This window comes from Rhipicephalus microplus, chromosome X, assembly GCF_043290135.1.
Source record: "Rhipicephalus microplus isolate Deutch F79 chromosome X, USDA_Rmic, whole genome shotgun sequence".
NCBI classification, from domain to species: domain Eukaryota; kingdom Metazoa; phylum Arthropoda; class Arachnida; order Ixodida; family Ixodidae; genus Rhipicephalus; species Rhipicephalus microplus.
The window spans coordinates 57,013,709-57,036,616 of record NC_134710.1 but is presented as its reverse complement, the minus strand read 5'-3'; the positions used below and the strand labels follow the sequence as shown (position 1 = coordinate 57,036,616).

Genomic DNA, 22,908 nt, shown 5'->3' with positions numbered 1-22,908 from the left:
TTTTACCTCACAGTGTTATATACATGCTACAGCAAGCTTTTTTTAGGCAAGGAGTGAAACCGTATTGCACTTAAAATAGAGGAAAACGTTGACAATGAGGTTCTTTACATTATACTGTCTTATCTGTCTTCTCTGTCAAGCATATTACCCAATGAACATCTTTATCACATGATGCTACAGCAACACCTTGCTGTAAATAACTTGCACAACTATCGCTATATGCAACAAGCCACTGTAACAAGATCATTGCAACTGTATCTTCACCCGTGTAGAATAATGCATTGATGCTGCTAAAATGTATATATGAATTGCTTGCTGTAGAACTTCAGTGCAGAAATGTTTTGTCTTAGCAATTCATTCACATCACACAAATAAACAACAGCTTGTTTGAAAAAGTCAAGCCTTAAATACAGAATGGGTTGTAAATTTGCCTTCACTTTATATTGATCTGAATAAAAGTTCTGTTTTAAAAACTGTTTAGTGAAAAGCAGTACACAATTATGTGTCAAAGACTGCAGAAGACCCCAAGGGAAGAGAAGCTTAGATTTCGTTAGCAGGATGAAACCTTACATGTACATTTCCTCGCATACTTTCACCACACCTGATGCAATCGAAAAACTGGAATGAAAGTCAAGCAAGGACAAATCACAGCATTAAAAAAAAAGAAAAAAAGAGCAAGGGTGTCTCGAAAGATTCTTGTAACTTACATTCACAATATGTATACATATAACCTGTATAGGTCATAGCTAAAAAACTGTTTTAAATGATCACAGCATACAGGATGAACATGATTAGGTATAGATAGCAAAATGTGCATCTTAGATGCAAAAACAAAAGTAGCCAACAGTAAGCTTATATTGTCATCCTTTCCTGGAGCATGCATATTTAGTTTGACTTTAGTTGAAAAGCCTCACCAAGTTTTGTGCCCATGTTGAATACTAGCTACTGTATAATGCTAGTGCGAACAGAACAATGTGAGCTAGAATGAGGGCAGACTGAAGGAATGACTTCAAGTGCCTGGGTGTGTTGTGTGGAGGTATGTGTGTGTACCTGCATGTGTGTGCATCTGCACAAGACAAGATGCCTCGAGAAAGCTAGCCACACTTTCAACTTAATTGCACTGACAAAACTAGGAGCAATATATTTAGTTTGAGAAAATAAAAAACAAGAAGAATAAATGATTTTTCCTTGGTGGAGTAGTTACACTAAGGTAATGTTTATATATGTAGATCATGATGGCGTATATAGTACTTGTTCACAATGTAGAGTAGCTGCAAGGGCATCTTGCTGTGCAAATGTTGACAGGTGCACAAACATCAGAGTGAACATTAGAATTGGCCCTGCTTGTAAAAAGCATTCAAATACCATCACACAATTTAATGCCTTAGCATTAATTTGTGTGTTAGCTGAGACTCTAGTCTAGTGGCGTAAACTCAAGTGCTCTAGAGCTTGTAGGTTGCGGCTCAGTAGAATCTTTGACTTGAGAGGCTTTGGATTCTGAAGGTGCGGACAGCTGCGGCTTCAGCAAGCCTGACTCCACCGGCAGGGTCTCGACCCTATGAGACTCCAGTGCTTCATTTGCTTGGCTTGCTCGTTTTCTTCTCGCCTCTGCGTCTAGAGTTTAAAGGGAAAAGAAACTTCTGTAAATGCCAAAGGTAGCATTGGTATTTCAAGGGACATCAGGAATCAGACATAATTCTCATGTTGTTTTGTTACTCTATCCTACAGCTCAGTTTAGCGAACTGCAGGATGTGCTCATAAGGTGAAGTTTGGAAGCATGCCAAACTTTAATATTGCATGAATTTCTTGCACTGAGCTTATCTCTTTATGTCTGTACAGTTACACTCATCCCATGTGGATGTAAGTTTCGAGCAATGTCCATGCCCGATTTTTATTCTCTGCCAATGCTATTCTCATGCAAGCACACAGTTATTCATATAAGTGATGCTTCAATATTGTGTCACCAATATGTCTCATATTTATACATGAGCAATTGTTTTTTACATTTGATTAGGAAGAGGTATATCCTAGTTTTTTGTAGAAACCGATTGGAAATCTCTTTTTTGAAGCTTTATTGAATCAATAGACAAGTACAACCACATGTCCCAACTAGAATGTGACCTATATAAGGAAAAAACTCTATATATCCTATTCTAACAGTCATATTTTATATGTGTTGTGAACTTCTTTATTGTAAAGATGACAACATTGCAGTCAATGAGTATTGTGCGGCAATCTTCATATCCCTGAACACATACCTGGCTGATTCCACGAGAGATCAACATGGATTCAAAAGTTGATATTTTTTATTTGATTATTTATTTCATATTTTGTGCATATACCATCTAGTAGCCTGAAAGTGAATATTAGGAGCAAGCTGCATTACTTTATTTGCATCAGCAATATTATGGGTAGAAGTTCCAGGTCTTAAAGAATGCACTTAAGTGATAAACACATAGCAAATAGGGCGAAAAAAAGTGGGCCTGAGCTTCCGAGTAATTTGAACGGAACCATACTTACAGAGGAAAAGCAGATTTGGTAAACGGGAATGACCGTTTTAAGCACGCCCTTCTGAAAAAAAATGCCAGGCCTGCACGAAAGGCGCAGCCCAGCTACAGCGAAAGCTAGAAGAGCGGCCTTTCAGAGCCTTTTCAAAATACTCATTGGGTAGCTACTGCAATTCTAAAAGTTAATTTGAGCGCGAACACATGACACAATCACTCACACACACACACACCCAGGCATAAAACATGCACAGCGCTCACTTTTAACTGATTTATTCATAGCTCGAAGGCTTGAATATATACTTGACACATGTGCACACTAACACCATATAAGGCCAACAGCATACATTATCAATCCATGCAGTTAATCAATGTCATTGCCTTAAAGCAATAAACTGGAATTCGCTTGGTAATAATCATAGTGAAGGGGCGCTTGCACAGTGATTTTTATTTGTTCAATGAAAAAGGCCTCTGTGTAAGTGCCCCAGTTTACAGGCCCTTTAATGCTTAGCAAAGCGCACCAGAAATGCACTTTTACAGAAATTTATTTTTCAAAGTGCTAAATATGCTTTTCTTCTGTAAGTATGATCCCGTTCAAACGACTCAGAAGCTTAGGCCCACTTCTTTAAGCCAGATTTCTCCTGTGTTAATTGCCTGAGCACATCCTCGAAAACCTGGAACTTCTACGTGTAATATTGTCGCTGTGAACAAAATAATGCAACATTTTTTTCTTCTTCCATGATCTGTAAGGGTTATTTTGTGAGATATTAAGACACATCGAAGATAAATTTTTTTTAAATATTAATTTTTCAATAGGCTTTACTGTCGATGAAATTGAAAGCTTGAGACCATTTATAAAAATATGAGTTTGAAGTACAGCAATTGTACAGACAGATATTATAAACACTATGTTATAATAGGTCACCAAGTTATGAAACACTAGTTGATTTAGCTTAGGAGGAAAAAAATCTTAAATATAGCAACTTTTAAAAAATGTCACCTGTTCAGACATTTTTCAAAAACAGTTTGCTTCATCCCACAAGCTTCAAACAATGCTGCTTCATTCTTTATTGCATGTACATTTATTAGAAAAAAGACTGTCTTCGTCAGGTTAGTATTTGTGTTTTTACATCGTTGTTAACTTTCAAGAATGAGAAGGGATGAAATTGGTATTTCTGCATGAAATAGGTTTGATATTTTTTCCTTCTCAATTATGCAATCAATAAATAAATGAAGTTCACTTTCGGGCTACGGGGAGGTATGTGCACAAAATGTAAAATAAACAATCAAATCTAAAATATCAACTTTCGAACCCATGTCGATCATGGAATTACCTTTATGTGGCTTCTCAATCAAGACCGTAGTACTAACATCAGCAGGAGCCGCGGTACAATTGCAAGTACTAAACACCTTAATTTTTAACTGCTAAGACATGTGGTGCTCATTTGATCTGTTCTAATTATGATAATGGCAATCCACAAATTCACATCTTGGCACTGGTTGCACCATGTCAGCTCGTTGTTTTTACTGCGTTTTGTTAATGCCAGAAAATTGTAGTTTTCGATCACTTTCTTTAACATGTGCATTTGCAGTAAAATATGATATTTATTTATTCCACAAAGGAAATTTTTATACATAAATGTAGGAAGCATTTGCTTCACTGTCAATGTCTTGCTATTCCTTGATTTGCTGTATTTTTTCAACTATAGTCTATGAACTTGTATGCTTGATTGTCACTATTGCAGGTGATGTGGAATAGCTATGGGTACAAATTTATAGATAATTTGCTTGAAAGAGGTATGCCTGAAAAAAAAAAAAAAGGCAGACCACTTCCTTCACTTTTTTTTCACCCCAATAAATATTGAAATACAATGTTTACGTGCATAATTTGCACCCTCGCATAATTTGTGCATGCCTATTATTTTGCCAGCTTTTCGAGAAAAAAGTATTTACTCGCACATTTCGCGCTCCCCGACCCGCCCGAGCCAGCTCGCCGGCGCGCGCACCTTTGTACCTTTCGATGCTTCGGAAGGGTGCACCCCTCGATGAAGCACTATGCACTGTGGGTGCATGTCAAACAGGCTGTGAGTGCAAACTCTTTTTCTCCGAGGACTTCGCCCAAACTAGAGTTCCTACAATACCGCACCCGTACACAAATCTGCATGCTGAAGGGCCGCCGGCACTGCTCGAGCTTTTGCCTCCCCCTACCTCCAAATCTCTATCACCGTGACAATGGCGAGAACGCACGCTCGCGTCACGGCACGAACGACCAATTCATTCTCAATCGGACTTGACGATCAGTGATTCCCACTAGCCCACGCGTGACCGGATCTGACTGGTTAAAGTACATGCCAATTCTTTCAAAATTAACAAGTACACCTCGTTTGTGGGCCAAACTATTGCATCTTTTTTTAAATGTATATACTGCGTGCATTAAGACTGTGACACAATATTTCATATGCACTCGCGAAATCTCTGCGTAATTTGCGCACCCCCTTCTCAGGGCCCAAAAATCGCGAAAAAAAGTGCACAAATTATGCAAGTAAATATGGTAAGTTATGTAATAATGGCTGCTATACAGGAACAATATTTTCAGCAGATACAGTCAGATTAACACAAAGAAGATAACTGTGCTACACACTTATAAACCAGGCACACACACAGGTGCAGACTTGCAGCTAATCTTTATTTCGCAGTCATATCTCTGTGTTATGCAAACACACTCATCTCATCTCATCTCTGTGTTATGCAAACACACTAATGACTCAATTACACATTCACTTTCCTTTTTCCTAATGTACTAGTACGCTTTGCAAATTTCCCTTGTTCTATTGTCGAGGTAGCGGTACAATATCTTAACATCTTCCAGTTTGAGTTTACACTTGCATGAGTTAACAAGGAACATGGCAAAACGAAGCAAGTAGAATTTTGCAGAAATGTTTGGTTCCAACCTGTTTGAGGTGAAAGATTTTCTAGATGCTATTAGGGTGTTGCAGTCGAGTAACGTATATATTGGCAGCACCTTTTCAATTGACATAGAAGATTTGTTTTATTCTATTCAGGCTGTTCATAGCTGTATCGAATCCAATAGCAAGGTAGCATTCCAGAACACAGCTGGTGTGAATAGACAAGTTTTTAGTGTTGGAGTTTTCTTTTAACTTGACTTTTATATAGTATGAAGACAGTTACTATGTATAGAAGCAGGGCATCTGCACTAGGTCCTGCATTTTTCTTTTGTTATGCAATATTTTTTTATCAGGTTTTGACAGAGTGGTCAACAGAGGGCTTGACCATGACCACGTTTTGTGTATGTATCGATATGTTGACGATTTTCTTGTCTTTTTAAAAAAGTGCAACACATTCAATCATGATGATGCCATTGCGGATGTACTCCACCTTTTTTCAGCACCATGGCAAAGGGTTATCATGAACTCATGAGCTAACAACAGATGACCAAATTCAATTTTTAGCTGTAACCTTCTTTGACGACCATGTTTGCTGAAAATATAATTCGACGTCCCAAAAGAGGTTGTTGCCCTATAATTCCAGTCATTCAAAAACAGCGAAGCAGGCCGTAGCGTCTCACTGTGTCATGTCAGCATTGAATAAGTCTTGCGTACACTCCGTGCAGCATAGCTTTGCAGCACACATGGTTAGATTGAAAGAGGCTAGTTTCTCGCAGTATATGCTAACTGCAGTAGTGGAGGCGATGTTGAAGAAAGTCAAGGCAAAAAACTCAAACGTTCCTTCTCAAAAGAAGGTATATAAGAGATCTGTAGTTGCACCCTATCTGCACGAAACGTCACACCACCTAAAGAAGGTTGGAAAGCAACATGGTGTTGAAGTCATGTTTTCGGCTCCTGCAAAGCTTGCAGGGCTGTGTGCGTGCATATGGGACTGCCAAAACAGGGCACAAGGATGAAGAAAAAGGCATGCGAATTCACATACGCAGTGCAATGGTGGCATCCATGGCCTATCAAAAATTTCTTTGTCATGTGGAAATAGTTATGTTCTTGCATAACACAAAGATGAGATTTATCTATGAGCATTGTTAAAGTGACGTCTTATGGTTGTTACGATTTTTGTGATGATACCTTACTGAAAAGCACATGCGTGGTGATCGTTTCTATGAAACGTACTTATAGATGTACTGTGTGAAATAAGGTTAGTTGTAAGTCTGTGCCTGTGTGTGTGTCAGGCTTATATACATGTGTAGCGCATTTATTCCCTTTGGGTGAATACACACTGACTCTTCCAGCAACAAGCTTTTCTAAAATACTGGCAGTTCAGCTGGTACTACTGCTTTTGGCATTTGTAGTTTGGCTTGCATTTCTCAACCTACAGGTTTTGTTCTAGCAATCATACTGCGAAAACTTTCACACATGGGTTTTAGATATTACTTTCATGAAGAATAGGGTGATTGCACAGAACACAGTTTTCATCTTAAACAGAATGTTTGAAAGTGGTATCTTTCCAGATCATTCAGAAATAGCCACAATATACCCAATTTACCAAGAAGGTGATAATCCAATGTTTAATGTCCAATAATCAGCCAGTGTTTGTAATATGACCTGTGAGATGTGATATGGTTAAAATGCTAAACACAGATAATGAACTTTCTAAAGCAGCTTGTATAATAAAATAAAATAAATATGCGGTGGCATTTGTAGATAGAAGAAAAACATTTGATTCTCTGTTTGCTGGAACAGTATGATATACGAGGTGTCGTACTCGAACTTTTATGACATAAAATACTGTTTCTTATAGTTAATATGAAAAAATTCAATAATAAATACTTCTAGCTGCATTATAACTTATATTAATATACCTGAACAAGATTTCTAGGTCTTCTTAAATATGTTACATGCAGCGAAATACTAACACAGCAGAGCTTCAATTGAAATTTAAGAATTATTTGATGCAACTTTTCTGCTGATTGCAGCGTAATAAAATCAAGCTACAAAAAAATTTCACCAGAGCAAAATTTATGATATTCGCTCCTAGAATATAAACAAAGACATTTCAGTTCAACTAGTAGCACTTTATTTCAATGTATGATGCGAGAGTGGTGAAAAAGTTGGACATTTGGTGCGGTCTGGTTGCAAGATTTAGCACATTGACAACATTTAGATAGAACTGAGCATAATTGTTTCCTGCTAGTGGATTGCATTACTTTTTTGCACCATGGTAGAGAATTTCATTATGCTAAGCACTTTTCTCTCCTAGTTTAACCTGTTGTACACATATCTGATCAGGACACTACATTGCATACAAACTTTCATAGACTTGTAACATAACAAAAAAAGTCTTGTATGAATTTGAGGTATATTATGGACACATTCAAGATTTTAGAACCAAGTAAAATTTTTTGAAGTATCTCACATTAAAGGAAAACCAAGTTGGTTATTACAAGTGGCTGTATGTAGCACGAGAAACACAGCAGATTACAGTATGTCCAGGTTATAAGCTTTTATCCACATTCTAACTTCCAATAAATCTGTACATAAACACTCAAGGCTTATTCACAGCTGTTATTAACACTGGTCGTGTGACCATTTCTGACTGCGACCAAAAAGTGACTCAAGGCGACTGATGTTCATACCTGCATGTGACTTATGCCCTTTGCCATGCAGCAATCATGCCTGCTCGCATACAGCTCACATTGCCATTGCTTGTAAGATAAGCTGACGTCCCGTTCCTGCACATCTGATTGATTTAGAGGTGGCGTTTTATGACCAAAGCAGTCATTTGTGACCATTTGTGACCATTTGCTTTGCAACTAAGTTGGTCATGTGATTGATGCTAGTTGCAGGCGTAAACGACACTTAAAAGTAGGAGTGATGAAAAAAAAAGCAAGCCCGTTATTAGACATCTTTATTAGTAAACTATCTACATGATTACATTGAGAAAATTCTGCACAGTTGAGCAAATCATTTTAATGTTGTAATTAAATAACTTAAATGTGATACCTGACAAGATTGAATTCAAATGAAGCACACAATAAATTTTTCCTCATGTTTGCTTTATTTAAAGTTATACTTTGATACATAAAGTACTTTATGTGTCTGACTATACTTGTCAGACATTCGTATAAATCTTTTTAATGTAAAATTAAGCTTTGCATCGTGACACTCAATTTGATATGAGCACCTGTGTGATTTATGTGCTGCATGAGGCCCTGTGTATTGAATTGATCTAGAAGCAGATGCCATCATCAGGCCTTAGGATTTTTAGCTTCTGCTTTTATTCTGTATATAACAATAGAAACAAATGAAATAAAAGGTGTTCCTAATAAAGCACTATTTTAGAGGGCTTCTGAGAACATATTTCTCACTCCAGCATTAAACTTGTTTTCTCAGTTTTAACAAGTGAGGAAATATGGTTATCAGGTTATTTATGCTGATTTTTGGTTGCAGAAAGACATCCTGCTTGGTGTATCTGTGCATGTGTGTCTGCATGTTGTGAGAAGTGCACACATAAAGTTACCTTGTGCTGCCCTTTCTTGCCACATGCTGCGATTCTCTTCCAGGTATTTGAGCCAAGGCCTCTTGAGCTCTTTGGGGGCGACTTGTCCTTTCGGTGACCTCGGTGAAGAAGGTGCGCTTCCCATTTTACCACATTTTATGCCCTCATCAGTGCTGGTTGCTGTTAGACTTGAGAGACTTGTGATGCTTGTGGTGCTTGTAGTGCGTATTGGCCGTACCATGGAGAGTGAGCGTTGCTGCATTTTTTCCTCATTCTGTTTCTTCCCTTCTTCGTGTGGTTTGGCATCCTCCCCTTTATTGTAATTTTGCTGCTTAGAGTCATCTTTGGTTTTGTCATCCTGGGCCTTGGCATCATCTTCACTCAGTGCCTCTGCATGATAAAAAGATGTAGTTGCAATTGTTGATGTGTACAAGTGTTGTAAGCTGCTGGCAAACAATGAAGTAATTGTTCTCCACTAGGGGTTTCAAAGAGGAATATTTCTGTAGAACAGTACAGTTTAAATAAAGCAACCATTATTAAAACTTCCTGTTGGGCAATTACACGCAACATTTTTTTAGCGCCAAATTTAAAAGGAAAGAAATACCGGGGAGAGAAGAAGAACACAATGCACCAAGTGAGCACTAAACATCAGTCCACTTTATTTTGGAAAACAACCACAGAAACTAGACCACCTAAGCACATGCATGCCACTTTCACGTCGCTAATCAAGCATCAAATAAAGAAAGCTGCATTCTCTAATGAACAAATATATATAAATCTCACAAATACAATCCGTGCCCTTGTTCTTAATATGATACGCTTCCAGCAACTCTTATCCCAAGGTATCAACACTTCTACCCCAAGATCTTAATCTCGTGTAGCTGCGGTGCACATTTGCAAGCTGTGCATTGAAGCAGTAATTGCGTATTACCTTTATTTTTAAAGGACAACTCATGTTTCCTCACACGGTCATTAATAAATCTCCCAGTTTGACCTGGGTAGGTCTTCCCAAATGATAGTGGTATGGCATACGCGACAGTGATTGCACACATTACGTATGGGCTGACATGTTTCTTTTAGCATCTATACTTTTCTTTTTCTTGGCATATTCATGCAACAAGGCCACCCAACTTTCAAGTGGCGGAGAGCACGACTGATACAACATGTTTGTTGGCAGCCTCCTTAAGGTTGTGGGACAACCTGTGAATGTATGGTACCACTTCAGGTGCCTGCCTCAATCATGCATCACTGGTGCTTTGCAACTTTATGCCTCTCGTCTTCTTCAAATTTTTTAAGGAGATTGCACCAAGAACTGTGCACGGGCAGCCGGATGCTTGTAGCCTCTCTAATTTCATTTCAAAGCTGGCCTTCACTTCCCCAGAGCTGACTCCAGGCATTGTTCCACAATACTTAGTTTTACTAACTTGGAGTGGGCCATTTTATAAGGCAATAAATCCTTTTGTGTGCATTGGTTGTACTACTAGCAGACTAGATCTCTTGTATGACGTAATCTGAAATATAAAAACGGGATGGATCCATTCAACGGAAGTTCACGGGTAAAAGCTAAACTTGCCTATGTTGATGAACAGTGTTTAAAATGTGGTCAGTGCCCTGGTCTAACGTAAAATTGGCGTTAGTCTTTAAAACGACCAAATTAGATTTTTAGAACAATTAGGACATTTTAGCGGCATTGTCAGGTTCTGATAATTTACCCACGAATGGTTTCATAGTTATTGTACGGTGTCTGAGCTTCTTTATGGGCATGAGTAGCTATAGGGTTATCTGCCTTGAGGGCAGCACCCAGTGAAAATTCATAAGTGTATGCCTTATACAATATGGCATTTGTCCACAATCTATGTATTGAATCATATGTATGTTACATCACTTAATTTTGTGTTTCAGTGCTAGAAAGGCTTTTCCAGGAAATTGGAGCAAGAATACCTTTTGCCACAGGTTGCGACTACTTAGATAATCATTTTTTAAAAATACTATCACAATGACTGAGTCTCTTGATGCAATCTACTGTAGCTGAATGGTTGATACATAACAAAGCTTATGAATATCAGTTGTAGCTTTGTTATGTTGTTATGAGTTCAGCACCACAAAATCATGCTCTTTGTCTCGCTTTGAAAATCGCAAATTTCTTTCAGATGAATGTACATGAATGTATATGAACATACAAAGCACTGTATGTACTGTAATGTTTGTAGGCACTGCACAAATAGATTCTTTTCGGTACCAAACTTCCAAGAGCTTTCTTTTACAGAATACGCTATGCACTTGTTTTTATTTTGTATGAATAACAATGCTGAACATCAAAGAATTTCGAAAATCACATAAACATCTGACCACTTTCTAGCACTGAAGAAAGAGGGACATTGCTGCAATACTAATATTTTCTTTTTAAAATATTTATCTTTAGCAATTGTAAAAAATTCTGCAGTGCAGCATTAGTACAAATATCTGCAGAGCATACTGTAGCTATACTTTATACCTCGTACTCTTTCGTGCAGCCCACACAAAACAAATTACATATTAATTATTTACTCATTAATCATCGATCGATCAGCTTTGGTCAATCCAGCAGGCCTAGGAAGCTTTTAGTAGGCAAGACTTTGTAACCGACACCTAGACGAGAGCCCAGTCCACTAACATTCTGAATAGAAAATTAAGTTACTTTGATCTGTCCATTAATTGTCGACAAATTAATATTCGATTATTATCACCCAAAATGGCTTTAAGCTAATCAGAGTGATATTTTAACATGCCTTGCATCATTTTGTTGGAAAGCTAATTCCATCTTTGGGTGTCTATTTATAAGAAATATGACAGAGATATGACAGTAAAAAATGTCATTATGTAGACCCCAGGCTGTGATAGCAAGTCCTGTGAACATTTAAGAGATGGCTGTAAATTGAAAGTTAATTGAAAAGGTTCACATATTTAATGGCAGCTTCAGAATCAAGCAACCTGGAACCTTATATTTATGGCTTGTTCAGCCTGACATCATGACAGCATGACTAACAAAAAGAGAACGAGTATGGACCCATTTCATAATTCACAAGAGTGCTTTTCTGCACTGCATATTTCCCCAAGTAGGCGGCACGTGCCTTGCATCAAGTGAAGGCGCAGTCCTAGTTGAACGTGTTGAGCATGCCATGAGTGTTTATATCAAGAGAGTTGGCTGTACATTTTTCACATCATTGCGTAAGTAAACCATGCTTGAACAGGCTATTCGCAGTGACTAGCCACTATTAGTTGTTCAAGCTGCATAGTAGGAAAGCAAACTTTACAATTTTGAAAAGGGTCTTTTGAGGGGGGAAACAGCAAAAAACAAGACAAAGAAAGAACGACCACACAACACAAGCGCTGTCAAACAACTGCATGCAAGTTTATTGCACCCTATTAGTATCACATACCAACTTGATATGTGGGGTTTAACGTCCCAAAACCACGCTATGATTATGAGAGACGCCATAGTGAAGGGCTCCGGAAATTTTGACCACCTGGGGTTCTTTAACGTGCACCCAAATCTGAGGATACAGGTCTACGGCATTTCCGCCTCCATCAGAAATGCAGCCGCTGCAGCCGGGATTCGATCCCGCGACCTATGAGTCAGCAGCCGAGTACGTTAGCCACTAGACCACTGCGGCGGGGCATCATGTACCAACTCACCTTTCAAGATGCACTTCTGCAAAACTAGTGTGCTATTAAGCTGTTAATGAACACATTTTAAAGCAAGCATTGTTTGTCCTGTGATTTCTGGCATTTATTATAAAACAAATAAAAAGGCAGACTGAAAATATTTTCACCTGTTCCTTTGTTCTCGCTACCTTCTTCTGAAATGCTGTCTTCAGTAGTTCTTTGTGCAACCTGGAGTATTTTTTCCAAAAGGTCTCCACACACATCCATGGTTGGATTGAGAATGAAGTCAATAAAGCCTGAAATAGAAAGAAGTAAGAGTGTTCTAAGATACAACTGTATAAAGCACTGCTCAAATATATATATATATATATATATATATATATATATATATGAAAAAATTTTTCGAATAGACCAAACGTACTTGAGAAGAGAAGAGACACAACTTAGCGGTTGTCTTAGTTTTATTTTCACAGTTTTGACCGGTCTTCGTCAGGGTTTGTGAATAAGTTTGTGAATATATGTATATATATATATGGGATATGGCACAACGGGAACGTTGTCAACAAGGATAAATATATTTATTTCCCAACAGTTTCGGGAGGGGTCCTCCCTTTGTCAGGGGATGAGTTAACTATACACCACAGCTATGGCCACGGCCTCTTCTTACCTGCAACGCCTTTTTGTCCTGCAGGCTTTCGTGTCGCTCTGCAGCCCGCGGTCTGACGGCGCGCGCTTTGGTGCCTTTGGTGTCTTCCCGGAGGCGTCATGGTCCCCGGAATGGCTGAACGTTGACCGCTATTTGGACCCACCCCTTCGGCCTGTGCAACTATGACTGCCACAATCGCCATCTGCGCCCCCGCACGGGAAGTGCGTACCAATGCATCGACCGCCGCTACTGGACCAAGTGATTACAGGAATTGCTAATCTTCGGATAACATCCTCCTTGCCCCCGGACTACATAAACTCGAACTCGCCCAACGCAGCCTTCAATGGGCTTGGCAACACCACAGCTATGGCCACGGCTTCTTACCTGCAGCGCCTTTTTGTCCTGCAGGTAAATAATCGATACTCTCTGTATGCACGTTGTACTCGTTACGCGGCCCTCCTGGTGTTGCCAAGCCCACAGTGTTGTTTCAATGTCGTGCTTGATTGCGCGCATGTCATTAAGCAATTACTAGCTTTGTCAAGCGACATTGAATTAAACCCTGGTCCTACCACTCGCTCTAACGTACTCGACTCTAGCGAATCGCTACAGTCGAGTGACGTAATGACAGCACTTAAAAACATCCAATCTGGTCAAGCTTCCATGCTACAAGTATTTAAGGCAATCCAGCAGAAACTGTCTCAAAAGATGATTTGATCAGGGAGATGAACAATAGACTAACTAAAATAGAAAAAGACTGTGAATCAGTATTGGGCATAAAAACGCAACTGGACAATATCAGTAAGCTTTCAGACCAAAATGCACAAGATGTCACTGCAATCATGACCAAACTGGATGACTTTGAAGACCGAGCACGTCGATCGAACCTTGTTTTTGGTTTGAAAGATCACGAGCGTGAAACTTGGGCCGAATCGGAAGCCTCTGTGCTCCAATTTTGTAGCAAAGAATTAGAAATCAGTCTTGACGCAATGGATATAGAAAGGGCTCATCGCTTAGGTAAATATAATACTAACAAAAACCGACCAGTCATCATTAAATTTGCACACTTTACACTTTAAGGTTAGGGAGAACGTACTGTCGAGTGGGCTCAAGCTAAAAGGTTCGAACTATCGCATATCGGAGGACTATCCACCTAACACACTTAAAGCCAGAAAACTTCTCGGTGAGTTTGGAAGGGCACAGCAGGAACCTTACAAACTCTGTCATGATAAGCTTATCATTGGCAACAAAACTTTCATTTACGATCATAAGACTAACAAAGTCGTTCTGCGCCCGTTAAACACATAGGCCCCAGCCGTACTATTCCAACCAGGAAATCATTCTCCTTTCTTTATACTAACATTAGAAGCATTATTCCGAAAGTTGATGGCTTACAAAATCTAATTAGCTCTTCAGAGTCAGATTTGTTTGTAATAACCGACACTTGGCTTAACCCTTCAATAGCAGACTCAGAGCTGCTACAATATTTCCCGGACTTCAGCATTTTTCGACGTGACCGCACTAACAAACGTGGAGGTGGAGTGCTGATAGGCAGTCATAAAAGCCTTCAATGTACAGAAATTCGTGTGTCCTCATGCTTAGAAATCACATTCATTCTCTGCAATGCTTCTTATCCCCCCACGATAATTGGAGTTTGTTACCGCCCTCCCGGTCTTGACCCCCTTTTTGTACCGAATTTCCACGTGGCTATTCACTCTGTAACTAAAACTTTCCGTCATTATCTGATACTTCTCTTCGGTGATTTTAATTTTCCAGCAATTTCGTAGAATAATCTGGCAAGCACAGCCGCCAAACACGGTCCTGAAAGCGATTTCGTCAACTCATGCCTAACATTTGGACTAACGCAACTCGTCACTGAACCCACACATCAAAATTCTACCTCCTCCAACACTCTAGATCTTATCCTCACTTCCGAGCCTGACAAGGTTTCCAAGGTGACCTTCTTGCCTGGCTTAAGTGACCGTTCAGTGATTCATGGTACCAATCTCTGCCAACTAACACGCTCGTCTAAAATAACAAAAACGATAACATTGTATAACAAAGGAAACTATTCCGCCCTAAACAATGAATTTGCAGAATTCGCTACTTGCCTGCTAGCCGATTTTTCGCAGCGCTCTGTCGAGACTAATTGGTTGCTCTTCAAAAATAAAATCCATGACCTGTTCATAAAATACATGCCCACCATTACCTTCACCGAAAAAAAGACGTCCCCATAGTTCACAGCCATACTAAAACGACTCAATAATAAAAATAAAAGACTTTTTAGATCAGCAAAACGATCTAATAACATTTCTGCATGGAACAACTACTACGCTGCGGAAAAAGCATTCAGCACGCATGCTATGAAAGAAAAACGTTCTTTTTACTCACAGACTTTGCCGGCCATGCTGACCAATAACCCGAAGAAATTTTGGAGCGTTATCAACCCTCAAAATTCCCAACCACTGGCACTGTTTGATAATCATAACCTTCCGATCCCCGACGATGAAGCCGCCGAACAACTTAATCATTTTTTCTCTTCCATGTTCACTATCGAACCTAACGGCAACTTACCTTCATTCCATCCTCGTGATTACGACATGATGCCGGACATCACGTTTTCTCAACAGGGCATTGCTAAATTAATCGACTCATTAAAGCTTACATCTTCTTGTGGCGCCGATGGCATCAACGCTAAAATGTTAAAAAACACACAACCCATTGTCAGTGTGATATTATGCCATATTTTTCAACAATCACTGTCTTCAGGAGTGGTGCCGGAAGACTGGAAGGTGGGTAAGATTGTTCCAGTCCCTAAAAAGGGCCCTCTATCCCAGCCTAGCAGCTATCGTCCCATCTCGCTCACTAGCATTTGCTCTAAACTAATGGAACATGTGATCTACTCTAACACCGTCAAGTTCTTAAACCGCCACAACTTCTTTCATCATAGTCAACATGGGTTTCGCTCAGGATTATCCTGCGACACACAACTTGCTTCATTCTACAATGACATCAGTTCTAGCGTTGACCTAAATATACCCACCGATGCCCTCTTTTTAGACTTTGAAAAAGCATTTGACAAAGTTCCGCATCAACGGCTACTCCTCAAGCTTTCTTGCTTAAACATTAATACATCGACGTTCAACTGGATTCGTAGTTTTCTGACTAATCGGCAACAATTTGTGTACGCTAACAACCATTCATCTAACCATCTTCCCGTAATCTCTGGCGTCCCACAGGGCACAGTACTCGGACCCCTACTTTTCTTAATTTATATAAATGACCTCCCAGCTAACATTTCATCAAATATTCGCCTGTTTGCAGATGACTGCGTGGTGTACCGTCCAATAAAAAACCCTACCGATATTGCTATACTTCAAAACGACCTTAACCTTATTGAATCCTGTTGCAACGACTGGCTAATGTCTTTAAACGTAAATAAGACATCGCTAATATCATTTCACCGTAGGCAATATTATCAGCAAGCGACTTACACCATTTCGGACTCTACAATCTTAACAGCAGAATCCTATAAATATCTCGGTGTAACATTCTCAAGCAACCTCACCCGGTCCACTCACGTTAACAACATAGCATCCTCCGCTAATCGTGCGCTGGGTTTACTTCGTAGGAATTTAAAACTTGCTCCCTCATCAGTGAAGTTGTTAGCTTACACCACATTTGTTCACCCTAAATTGGAGTACGCATGCTCGGTTTGGGACCCTCATCAATCTAATCTATCTAACTTTCTCGAATCTGTACAAAATCGCGCAGCCCGGTTCATCTACTCTGTGTACTCTTATCATTCCAGCGTTTCCGAACTTAAAACTCGTGGCCACCTCAACAACCTAGAATCACGTCGTCATATATCTCGGCTCTGTCTTTTTCACAAATTTTATCACCCTCCTTTCAACGTTCCAGCCATCTTGCCTGCTCATCGATTATCTAGCCGTACAAACCATCCCCAAGCCGTTTACCCACCGCCAGCACAAACTACTGCCCACCTTCGCTCCTTTTTTGTTGCAACCGCCCGGGACTGGAACAGCTTGCCTGCCTTCGCCATGCACCACTCCGACCCACATGTATTCAAGACCGTGATTGAATCGTTAATATGTTGCTAATTAGGCCCATCCCTCATGTAATACCCCGACTGGGGCCTTTGAGGTATACTAAATAAATAAATAAATAAATATAACTCACCCCCTGACTAAGGAAGAACCCCTCCCAAAACTGTTGGAAAATAAATATATTTATCCTTGTTGACAACGCTCCCGTTGTGCCATATCCCATACCTTCATGAAGACTAACTGACCCATTCAATTATTACTCTCAGTGTATATATATATATATATATATATATATATATATATATATATATATATATATATATATATATATATATATATATATATATATATATATATATATATATATATATATATATATATATATATATGCCTATGCATGCAAGAATGTTTCAGACGCCGAGTAAATTAATGATTGTAGGATGTTTGCTCGACTTAGCACGAGTATTACCAAAATAAACGGGATGAGCACATCCTTTGGTATTGTGGCATGCTTAACCGACATTCACAATGAGTTTCTGTATAAGCAGGTTGGGAAAAAGCGAGGAGATCTAGGAGTAAAGTAGCCACATTGAAAGGTCGGTGAGGTTTCCCTGAGATCAGAAAGTTTGAGAAACCCTGTTTTAATCAACAGCTGGCTATAAAATTAGAAAAAATGACACAGCGTGCAAGACAAGGGCTCATTGTAGAAAGTGACATTGGAATATTTGGTGCTGCATGCTTTAAAAGTGGAAAAGCCAGTGCAGCAAGGACTGTGTTGTTGCTTTTTTGTGAAACCTCATCATGCAGTGCTGGTTTTTTCACTCCTAAAATAAGGAAAATATGATTCAATATAATCATTTAGAAAGCTAGATACCTATCTGGGACTCCGCAATTAGTGTTGTGTTTCTGTCACACAGTGGCGAGTATGGAAGTCCAAGTTCATGTTCTTTGTCACCCTAGAATAAGAAAGAAAAAAGGTGTGAAAGGCACCAGAAAGAATGACAAGATCATATAATGCAGACATTATGATGACTTGGTTAAATTATTACCTGCGCACTCCACACCTGCTGCAGAGTGCGAGTTTGTCAGTATGATGCCCTCATGCCTTCTTCTTGCAATGGTGGACAGTATATCTTATGACTACGAATTTATTAATCCTGTCGTGTTACAAAATCCTGCGCTTATGTTGACTGTAGCTTCCCTTACCCTAGCTGCCCATTATTTTTATCCAAGCAGACCAGTAATTAACTGCTGCAGATATTACATGACCTCCTAAACACCAGCTGCTCCTAGAAACGCAATATTACCTACTCTTGCTTGTTCATATTTACTGCATCTTCTTTTTTCTCGTTTCTCTTCATCATGCAGTACATGGTCCTGCAATTCTCAAGTTTCTTCCTTATGTTATAACCTTCAGTTCCATTGGCTGGAAGTTGGATAAATTTAGCATATGCCGTAACTGTAGAAAGGCTTAATTATACGTTAACTAAAAATTGCAAATAATTTGTGAGAGCAACTAAATTGCATCTGAGAGCAAGGTGAAAGTTATTCGTTATTTTATTCTCATCAAAACAACTCAAATTCTACCAAAGCACTCATCTGGAATGTCAAATGTGTGTATTAGCAAGACGGGAGTGCTGTGATAATATATAAACACAATTTTGTTCAGGCAATTTAGAGGCCAAAAGTGTGACCCGAAGTGAGTGAGAAGCAAAAAACTTGTTATGGACTGTTATGCATCAGTTTACCAGGGCAGTGTTGCTCACCTGCATCAGTAGTCCTTGTGGATTTTTTTTGTGGCGAAGGCAAACGGCTGTTGAAAATTAATATTTTATAATGTGCTCTAGGGATTTTGTGCTTAATAACTGCCCTTTTTGTAATCGTTATGGATTATACAGATCGAATGTTACACAACTGTAATAAGTTGGAATTGTGTAATTTGCATGAATGGGCAGGAAAGCAATCATATGAGCATGTATGCAAGCTGCAAAGTGATGATATCTTTGAATTTAGCATCCAAAGTACACATAGTATATAGCAACGGTACAACGAGTACGGCAGCCTTCGTTCATCTTAGACATTATTGCTGAGGGAGAGCCTGGAAAGAGAGATCTTGCAAACTCTTAGATTCATTTTCCAAAAATAGCTGCACTGCCTGCTTTTGTGCTTGTAAGCAGCTAGCATATATCTGAGCAGTTGTGAACTCAAAATTCATTGAAGTAGCAGGGCAATGTATTCAAAGAAATAATTATGAAAGCCAGCACCACAGAAACTGTAGCTTACCTGTTGAAAGAATTCTTCCATAAGAAGATATGTCCACCTATGATGCAGCCTCCATTCTTTGCTTGGGTGACTGATGTCACAACAGTGAAGGATTAAGCTGAGCGCTTTGGCCTTGTCAAGGCTGTAGTAAAAGAAAGTTCCTGTTAATGTTTGTAACCATACTAGGCAAATATGACTAGGTATATTTATGATCTGAGTGCTAGAAAGTGTGGTATACACAGTTAGCTATTTAGTTGATCAGCTGAAATAATTTGCAATTATATTATTAGGAAAATTATTATTTTCAACAAATTACTTTATGACATATACCATGACAATTTTAGAATTGTAGCTGTGAAGTCTGCAAGGCATATAAACTTGGAACGAATTTTCAGGCTGAAACCAGTTTTGAGATAATTATTCACAAAGTGTTGAACGAAATACATTAGTGTTTCAGTTACTTTCACAATTAAATTTACCCAAATAGCATTTTGTTAAAAAACAAACAGTGCATTTTTGGTGCAACCATCATGGTGCATACCTGAAAGGAACCTTGCAACACGTTTATAATAATCATCAAATGAGCTCACCGTCTAAGTTTATTTCCTCACAAATGCACTGCAGCAAAAAATGTTTAAATCTGTCATGTATGAGTGGAGTTACAGGAATTCTTCACATGCTTTCACTGCTTTCTCCCATCATACGAGAGAGTACAGTGAAAGCTAGACTGAGAGAATGATAACAGAGAATGATAAAAATCAAGAAGCCCCCTATCATTTAATTTCATTGCCCTCTAGAAGCCCATTAATTGTAGATTCCATGCCATGTGCTCCACTATGTCTGGCTTAAATGTTTACAGGAGCCTCAACTACCAAATAGCAACATATGGAAGTTTTTGAATAGGGGCTTTAACTGTTTTGGAGCCCCCCAAAAATACTATCGAGGCCAATGCACATATGTGAGACCTTAACAGGGTTTGGGATTTGCACAGGAGATGCTTTTTTTCGAAATCAGCTGGAGCTACAAAACCTGCTCCAAAAGCTTTGCCTTAAGCAAACATGACGGCACCGATTAAAGCGATGGCCCTAAGGCAAGACATCAGTATACTCGAATAGGTAGAATAGGAGTAGTGTCCAAAGCACCGCCAACCCTATTAGAAAACTCTTAGCTCCTGTATGGCCCAAAGTGGACACACGCAAAAGGCTTTGGGGCCCAAGACTTTTGGTGTCCCTATTCGAAAACTCTCTACTGTCTGACGATGTTAACAAAAAGTTTTGAGGGACCCATTAAAAGCTGTGCTATTGTTGATATACTTATTCCAATTGTATTCATGAACTTAAGCATGGCATGTAAAGTAGGAAATACACAAATGCATTATAGCTTTTATTAATTGCGAAATGTGCATTTTGATTTTCATCTGTAATAGCTCAAAAGAGAGAAAGAGAAAAGCAACAAAAAGTTGGGAAAGTCAATAGAGCTGCACCTATATGTAATTCGGTATGTATCCTTCATCGGCAGATAGATAGGCAGGCAGAAAGAGAAAATCAAAGGGCAGAAGGGAAGAGAAAACAGATGCACATGCATGACAGCTTTCATCAATCATAGATGGTTACAAAGCTCAGTTAAGTGTCTCCAAAAATTGATGAAGTTCTCCTTGCCTTTAGAAAAGTAAAAATGAGAAACAAAACAACAAATATTTGTTAATTTACTGTACTTTTGTAAAGCACGCTTTGTTATGTTGTATAGTCAGGAATCGCACACTCCAAGTATAAACAAACAGTAATGCCTATGGATTCAGTAAAGTGCTGCAGCTAGAGTCGCTAATACTTAATGAGTTAAAATATTGAGGGGACATGGATGAAACATGTGCAAGTTTGTATCCTTGACTACAGTTGAGCACTTCAATATGCCAACAAAAGAATCTTCATGCCTAACCTGATTACTCATATTGTTGGCTATTCCTTATTACTTATAAGAAGGCATGTGAACTAGTCTTTACAAAATGAATTTCAGTCATTTGCAAGGCCATTATTGCATAGCAACTGTTTTTGTCAGACAATACATACCATCTAAATTCAAAAATACACATAATTGCATTCATTACAAGTGCAACATGTACAGTTCCTTCTGCAGCAAATCAATTGAAAACTGGAACTGCTCTTGGTAATTAGAGCTGGCTGCTACATGCACGGTTGTTGATAAGTCTGATCATATAATACCGCTGCTACATACATGTACTTAGTTAAATTAAAAGGAGCAGCAATACTGAGTTGATTATTCCAGACATGTTGCAATTTATGTGTATTGCCTCAAATGCTAGTTTGTGTCTAATATAAGTGGTGGTCTTACACACCAATTATTGGGCTACAAAAATGCAACAAGGCATCTCCTGCAGATACTAGCCCACAAGTCTTTTGCTCCATACCTGAAATCATGGTGACTCAGGGCTGTCTTCATGGTCTTCACTTGCTGGAAGTGAGAGGTCATGTCTGTTGCTAGGACCATTTCAATAACCAATAGACGGAATTCTCTGAAAACGATGATAAGCACAGCATTCTGTTATTAGTAATATTGTCATGCACTGAGTAATGGGTAGGTTACTGATGACAGCAGTGCTGATGACACACACACACACACACACACACACACACACACACACACACACACACACACACGCACACGCACACGCACACGCACACGCACACACACACACACACGCGCGCGCGCGTGCGTGAGCACCGACATGGCTGCTGGTGGCGCTGACTGACACTCCCACGTTTGATTCACATATACAGTAGACTCTCAGTAAACGAAACCTGAAGGGACAGGGAAAATGTGTTCCATTTAACAGGAGTGCCGTTTACTGAGAGATGAACATAGGGACAGACTACAAGCCCGAAACAAAGCATTGCAGATGCAATAGTTCCTTCCGTTTAAGCAGTAGTTTCGTTTACCAGATTTGCATTTACTGAGAGTCTGCTGTACACCAATGAAGTGAATGGTGGGGATGGCCGTTATGGTAGCTCTGTTAGTAGAGTATCGAACGTGTTATTCAAAAGTCGCAGATTCGGTTTCTGCCCATGGCAGGTTATCTTTTCATCCACTTTTCTTTTCTTTCTTCACATTTACATTATAATTAGGTCTAATAACTTCCACTATACTTTTCTTACATTATTGTATTTTAGATATCATTAATATTGCCACCATTGATGAACGAGCCACTGTGGCTCATACGCGTTTTTGGGGACGAAGAAGAAGAGAACATCTTCGTTGCTCTGGTTCAAGTGATTTCCTGGCTGCAGGTCTTGTTTTGTTCGTGACA

At 39.2% G+C, this 22,908-nt stretch overlaps 1 protein-coding gene across 6 annotated transcripts in view; it reads right to left on the bottom strand.

The window, feature by feature from the left end:
• Positions 1-1,045: 1,045 nt before the first annotated feature.
• LOC119176070 (dual specificity calcium/calmodulin-dependent 3',5'-cyclic nucleotide phosphodiesterase 1A) overlaps positions 1,046-22,908 on the bottom strand; it is a 637,362-nt gene continuing 615,499 nt past the window's right edge. For 5 of the 6 annotated variants that reach the window (XM_075876718.1, XM_075876721.1, XM_075876720.1 and 2 more), the window contains 6 exons: positions 22,012-22,116; positions 19,608-19,728; positions 18,199-18,280; positions 12,782-12,910; positions 8,991-9,359; positions 1,046-1,614 (listed from right to left, as the gene is read on the bottom strand). In XM_075876718.1, the coding sequence (XP_075732833.1) occupies positions 1,415-1,614; positions 8,991-9,359; positions 12,782-12,910; positions 18,199-18,280; positions 19,608-19,728; positions 22,012-22,116 (1,006 nt within the window). In that variant the 3' untranslated portion in view covers positions 1,046-1,414. Of the gene's footprint in view, positions 1,615-8,022; positions 8,211-8,990; positions 9,360-12,781; positions 12,911-18,198; positions 18,281-19,607; positions 19,729-22,011; positions 22,117-22,908 lie in introns of those variants that run through there. The other variant, XM_075876719.1, reaches the window with a different exon arrangement.